Here is a 7,731-nt window from a genome sequence, read left to right as displayed (position 1 = left end):
TTTCAAACGCATTTCCTTCTAATGACTATCCCTTTCATATACATGCTGATTCATCTAATTTAGGAACAGGTTGTGTTCTTATACAAGATTTTCCTGATAGAAAACGTATGATTTCAGCAAACTCGAGAGTATTTGATAAAGCTGAACAAAAGATGTCCCCCCAACATAGAGAACTATGCGGAATAATATCTGCATTACAAACATATGAATTTTACGTTATTGGATCCCCTTTTCCAATTTACCTATATTGTGATCACAGACCAATTCTATTTCTTTGGTCACGACGAGGACAAATGTCACATCGCTTCTTTAAGTATCAAGTTGTAATAACTAAGTTCCAAAACTTGCAAATTATATACACTGAAGGCAAAAACAGTCAAGCCTTATTTCCACCAGGAACATATTTCATGCCCCATATTAACGTTGCAAAAACTGACCTAGTCTTTGTGAACAAACTTTGTCCACAACATGAAGAATTTCTACCCATATTTATGGAGAATCAAAAGAATCACCCAATACAGATAAATAGAGGAATAATAGGTTATGCTATGTGTGATATAACTGACAAACCTATACAAAGATACAATATCAAAAACTGTGTCGAATTTACAAGTACAATACTAAACGAAAGTGAGGACTATAACAGTTGCTTCATACTGAACACAGTAGTAAACAACTTACAAGAAGGACAGCAAATCCAAACTAATTCTTGCATTAGATATATAGATTTTCGTACCCAATCTATATTTGACTCTAATATGCCTATAGCGCACACGATATCCTCAGATGCAGAAATGAGAAAAGGTTTTGCAAACACAATCTCAAAAAGAATACCCTTATTAAAGGACTACTGTAAGAGTAGGAACTGTGATATAGGTGACATAATAACTTTCAGAGCAGATAATAACTTAGTATATAATCTCATCACTAAGGCTAATCACTATGAAAAGCCAACAATTGATACAATCAAAACAACGCTACTTGCTATGAGAAATCATGCACTAGGACTAAATTTACGCTGTATAGCGATGCCAAAAATAGCTTGTGGTTTAGACGGAATGGATTGGAGAGAGATATCTTCTCTAATTGAACAAACATTTAAGAATTCAGGAATAACTATCTATATGTATACAAGCAAAGATGATATTGATAAACTACAAAAAGTAGAAACTAATATACTAGAACAGGAAGAGGTGCTGGAGATAATTGAAAGTGAGTTAATAGAAAAATGCAAAGAAGATGAGAGGGAACTAGCCACAGACTTCTCTGCCGAAGCAAAAGAGTTATGTAGACCTAAAGTCAACGAACAGTTTCCTAAGTTCAGAGATAAACTACAAAGCAACCGAATCATAAATAAAGCAGTTAGTGATTTTGTAATTAAGCAAAATAGAAATACCGTTCAAGACATAGAGTATCTAGAAAGGTTCTTAGATAATTTTGATTTCACGCAAAGTGATTTGACTGATGATGAATTGTTTGAGTTGCTAGAAATAATACTTCAGGATAATGATGTCTATTCACATCATAAGTATGATATTGGCAAAACTAAGCATAAGCTCCATTTACCCTTAAAGAAAGACGCAACCTTTAAAAAGCAACGACCAAGCAAAATACCCATTCATCTCAGAGATAAATTAGAGAGACTAATGGACGAATTAATTCAAGCAGGGATAATCAGAGAGCTCAATGAGAACGATGATATGAATAGTTGGTTTGTCAATCCCGTCATCATATTACCTAAGAAGGATTATGTAAAACTAGTCATTGATGCTAGATACCTAAACTCTATAACTGATACAAGTAATTCTAGTTGGCCACTCGAACCACTAAATGTTCTAATGACAAGAATAACTGGAACTATATTTACAAGTAGTGATTTATCATCGGCTTATAATCAAGTACCACTAACTGAAGATACACAGAAGGTTACAAGTTTTATTGTAGGAGGCAGACAATACACCTATCAAGTATATCAAGTAGGATTTTATGGTCTTAAGCCATTACCCAGTTTCTTTAGGAAACTAATGCGTTATGCATTTGGACCCCTTATAAAACGTAAACAAGCCATAACATATAGAGACGATACTTTATTACAAGCTAAAGATAAACAAGAAATGTTCACAATAGTAAAAGAGTATCACTCTTTGCTTCTAAAGGCAAACCTTAAAGCAGCCCCCGATAAAACAATGTTTTTCTTACGAAAAGTGAGATTTCTAGGACATGTTATATCTAAGGACGGACTATCGCCTATTGCTTCACGCATAGATGATATTAGAAACCTAAAATCGCCAGAATCGAAAACAGAAGTTTTAAGAGTTTTAGGAATGATGGGTTTCTATCATACCTATATTTTGAACTTTCACATAGATGCAAAACCTCTATATGACTTAACTAAAGATACAACATTATTCAAGTGGTTACCAGAACACGAAAAGGTATTCACAGACCTTAAACAAAGATTCTGTCACGATATTTCTAACGCGTTTCCTTCTAATGACTATCCCTTTCATATACATGCTGGTTCATCTAATTTAGGAACAGGTTGTGTTCTTATACAAGATTTTCCTGATAGAAAACGTATGATTTCAGCAAACTCGAGAGTATTTGATAAAGCTGAACAAAAGATGTCCCCTCAACATAGAGAACTATGCGGAATAATATCTGCATTACAAACATATGAATTTTATGTTATTGGATCCCCTTTTCCAATTTACCTATATTGTGATCACAGACCAATTCTATTCCTTTGGTCACGACGAGGACAAATGTCACATCGTTTCTTTAAGTATCAAGTTGTAATAACTAAGTTCCAAAACTTGCAAATTATATACACTGAAGGCAAAAACTTAGCGTTCCCTGACATTCTTAGCCGAAACGTTTCTTTAGCAGATGCTAAACTTTATCAACTAGAGCACAAAGTAATACCTAAAGATATAAAGTTTCATATTAACGGAAAAGAAGTTAACTATTCTGTATTGCATCAAGACGATAAAGACGCATCAGCTAACGACTGTTATCCAATTATTGCTCAAGTCAAAGGCGAAAGAAAGAAACTTATTAATATAAATGATGAAGGTGACTTTAGCGTAGATGATGCACCAGACTACATAAATGAGCACTGTAATGCTATACACAGTTTCTCTGATTGTTTTCGCTACGGCACACAAAAAAATCAAATAAAGAAATTAACTAACTAGCGAGTATGATAATCACTACTATTCCGAGATAGAAGAAATAGCTGAAATAAGTGATGACCGAGAAGGTTATGATGACCAAGATTGGTTAGATCTAGTAGAAGGAAATATTGAAAATTCACTTATTGAACAATTAGAATCTGCTAAAGCCGACTATATCAGACGGACAAAATTTAAGAAGCTTATTGAACCCGAAGTTTTTCAAAACATCTCAGAAAAGGATGTCCACACAGATACATTAGATTTAATAGCTAAAGTTACAGATTTTGCAAAAAACGCTAATCTTGACACCGATAATATTCTTGAAGAACAAGTAAACGACTCCGTGATAAATAAAGTTAGAGATTGGCTAAAAGTAGGCAAAGCTCCAGAAAAGGACTACATTATTAAACAATCTAAAGCACTACAAACCTATAGAAATAATTTCAACTTGTTGTTTTTAGAAAGTCAATATGATTTACTCTGTTATTCCGAACCTTGTGAAGACGGCTCTTTTGACGTTAGGATATGTGCACCACTTTCACTATTTATAAAGATATTCGAAGTCGCACATACGCATGAACTTAGTGGTCATAGAGCAGAAAGCACAACTTACAATAGAGTTAAGCGATATTTCTATTGGCCCGGTATGTTTAAATGGATTGAAATGTTAATGTTAGATTGCTTAAGTTGTCAAACTAATAAGTCAGCACGCAAAGACTTGAACGAAGCACCCTTAGAACCATGGGGACAATTAGAAGCTATACCCCTACATACACTTCATATTGATCATAAAGGTCCATTACGACCACTTAGCAAAGGAAATAGATTTTGTCTTGTAATAGTAGACGCTTTCTCTAGATTTATACAAGTATATCCTAGCAAGAATGCTGAAGCTCTCGAAACAGTAAATCAACTAGAGAAATTTATAACTACATTTGGTATACCGCAACAAATAGTACATGATAACGGCAATGCTTTTATTAGTAATGATTTCGTTCACTACACAAACGAAATGGGAATTACACTATGCCCCCGAACTGCATATTCACCGTGGACTAACGGCAAAGTAGAAGTACAAAATAAACATTTGACTAATTACCTAAGACATTTTATTAGTAAAAGTGGATCTAATTGGTCCGAGTACACTAGTAAATTTGCATTTTCACACAATACTGCAGTAAACTACAGTACGGGATATACCCCTTATGAAATACTATTCGGAACGAAACCGCAAATACCTTTATCACTAAAGTTAGGTCTACTACGAGATAATCAAAAGAAATGCACATCAGAGTATTGTAAAAGTCTACCGCCACACTCGCATAGTGAAGAAACTTGTAATAACAAAAAGATAGAGAAATTGTTACAAAACAGATTATCTAACGAAATGTTAAAGCGAGAGAATACATTTAAAACAATATACTCGAATACCTACACTAAATGTAGACAAACTACGAATAAAGCGCACAAGTATAGAAATAGATTTAAACTCGGAAAGCCTATACCTGAAGGTAGAAAAGTACTACTAGAAAATCACTCGAAAGGACTATTAAAGTCTAAAAAGCTACAAGAGCTACGCTCAGGCCCTTACACTGTGCAACGAATGCTAACTAATACTACATATGAGATACAACATGATAAAACGAATGAGAAGAAAACCGTGCATAGAAATCATATAGTACCTTATTACCCGAAAGAAGACAAAATACAAGAGTTAGTTGAGAACTATGTAGTCCCAGACGATACGGATGATTATTATACTCAATATAATAAGCATAATATATCCAAATCTAATGCCTATAGAGGCGCACAACATATTGCTATTTCACAGTGGCCTTTAGTAGAAACACAACCTACTATAAATCCTAATACTACACTACAACCACCCTACAATGTTGAGGCTACCCCAACAAAGGACTCAGGCTTAGAATCGCTACAAACACGAGTAGATAACACTACACACATTCAAGGCACAAGCTCTTCTAATTTTCTACCCCCACGCATTTCAACCCCCTACCCTATGCAAAATATATATTCACCTAATAGCCCACAGCAAGAAAATTTTTCTACACCACCTGATAATACTAGTAAATTTAAAGCTACACGCAAATTATTCCCCCAAACAACGCATAATAGCCCCACATCATCACCTTATAATCCTACACCTACAGCATCACCTGATATATCTAATTTACCTGACGCAAATGAAGTATTAAGCAGACCTCAACGTAATAGAAAAGCACCTACATTCTTTGGTGAACCTATTCCTTCTGACTTGATACATAAACTCAAAAAGAAATAGAGAAACAAAATCTCTTTTAATAATAATTTTTATATTAAAAGCGCCCTGCGCACCAAAATCATAAAAATAATAAAAATAATATTTACAAAACTGCACAAACCAATAAGTTCGTTTGCTTCCTCAGAGAAACTTCTCCAAAAGCCCCCTCACAACTCGACACATTAAAGATTCCTCCTCGAATGCCAAGCACTTCGTATAGTTCCATTTTCTTATCTGCAAGTAACAGTCCTGCAATACAGGTCCCACTTGCAGATCCCACCAGGCCCTTTGCAATGCCACCAAGCGATTTTCCAACTGTATCACCCTGTCCCACCACTCGTCAACCCCCTCACTCCTCCGTCTTGCGTACAATCTTATGAAGAACTGAAACCAAAATATGCACCTGAATTTTACACATTTCCACTTAATATCACCTAACATTTCTGTCTATTCTTTACCCGGGTGAAAGCCTCAAATAACCAAATCATAATTGTTATTTAGAGTTTAAAACATAGAAACCAAAAATTAAAAAGTAAACTCACATCATCCCCCAGGAAGAACTTGATAATATCAGCCGTGTCTTCTGTCACACATTGAGTAAATCTCCTCTCCCAAGGGGAGAAACTTCCTCTTGCTCGAAGTATCCCATCAATTTCATCATCGGTTAATACCAATGATGAGGTCCGGTAACTAGTTGAGAAGAAGAACAAGAAATCTTGTGCCCCTAACCCATCCACATCAGAGTAGAGGAAGTGTAGATACTGCCCCCTTCGAATCTGCTCAACCGATTCGCTCACTTGTTCCAATTGCATCCCCCGCACAGCAATGCTCCATCGGGCAGCATCTAACTCCTCTCGCACTTCCTCGGTCTCTCTCAAATAATTTATCGTATACCAGTTCATGACTAAACGAATTAAAATATGAAGAAGAAAGAAGTGAATAAAAGAATGTATGAAAGAAAGAAAAATTAGAAGATACAAGATTAAGAAATTAAGGAGAAAAGAATAAAAAAATATTAAGTTTAATGAAGAAATGAAAGTTGAAACAAAGTGTTAAGGAAAAAGTTAAAGAAGAATCAAAGGTTGATATTAAGAGTTAATAAGAAGTTAAAGTTTGGAAGGAATCTAATAATCAAGAGATCAACTGTAAAATAGAAACGTTTAAGGCAAAAAGCAAATAGCCCACTCAACACAATTCTTACACAAAGTACGCAATTAATCACCATTGCAAGCTGTTACACACACATAAACTTCTATACATGTCCAACACTCATACACTTTCAACAATTATGCATACCTTTTATTACAAACTAACGCTGAAAACACGTGTTACACAAAGCAAAGTTAGGTAGAAACAATTCCCCCATGAGCAAACACCTTACCTAAATTGAATACCTTAAGTACAGAATTTTGTCCCTTGCAAGCTATATAACCCACACTAATTCACATTTTGTCAGGAAATGCACAATTAAACATTTTACATAGTTAACAGGTAAGAGCTAACTTTACAAGCTTAAGCACCCAAGGAATGTTTAAAATAAACATTAGAGCACTTATGAACAAATACCTAACCGCAAAATTACAACTTCTACACACAAGAGTTATTTAACTAAGATTAAACAAAACTCCGCTACTAGAACAAGTAGAAATCTATTTAGTAATATGGCTAAGCCCACTTCTATCACCAGTCAGTTGAACATGCATTTCAATCCTACACTAACTTAGATTAATAAAATGCGCGAAATCAGAAAAATTATACGAAAAACTTCAAATATTAACTAACCCTTTTTCTGAACGCATCCAGATAATAAACCCAAAGTTTGTCCAAATATGCACAAAAACATAGCGAAGAAAACTATGGAAACAGATTTTTAATGTCTAGCCTATAAGTAGAGAAATCGTACCTTGAACTTAGCACAAAAGTGAAAATCAGAACTTACCGCTCATTAAGTTCCAAGAGGTCTCCGAAAGTTTTTGCTGAAGAAAAATTGTTATTTTTTGGCTTAACTCAAGCACTCACAACTGTACTACAGCCCTACATCTGGGATTTCTCAAATTCGTATCCTAAGTCATTATAAGTAGAGAAACTACACCTCCAACAGCGCAAAAATATAGAAAAATAGAATTTTCGGCTCAATAAGTTCTGAGAGGTCTCCGAAAACTTCTGCTGAAGCAAAGTTGCTACTTTTTGGCCAAACTCAATCACTCACACCTATCCTACAACCCTACATCTTGGATTTCTCAAAATCGTATCAAAAGTTAGTATAAGTAGAGA

At 34.8% G+C, this 7,731-nt stretch overlaps 1 protein-coding gene across 1 annotated transcript in view; it reads left to right on the top strand.

Moving 5' to 3' along the window:
• LOC142336521 (uncharacterized) overlaps positions 1–7,731 on the top strand; it is a 105,468-nt gene that overhangs the window by 73,291 nt on the left and 24,446 nt on the right. The window contains exon 6 of the mRNA XM_075385427.1: positions 5,718–5,823. Coding sequence (XP_075241542.1) covers positions 5,718–5,823 — 106 coding nt within the window. The remainder of the gene's footprint in view (positions 1–5,717; positions 5,824–7,731) is intronic.

Source organism: Convolutriloba macropyga, chromosome 3 (assembly GCF_964194025.1).
Source record: "Convolutriloba macropyga chromosome 3, txConMacr16.3, whole genome shotgun sequence".
NCBI lineage: Eukaryota > Metazoa > Xenacoelomorpha > Acoela > Convolutidae > Convolutriloba > Convolutriloba macropyga.
This window is presented reverse-complemented; position numbering and strand designations above follow the sequence as displayed.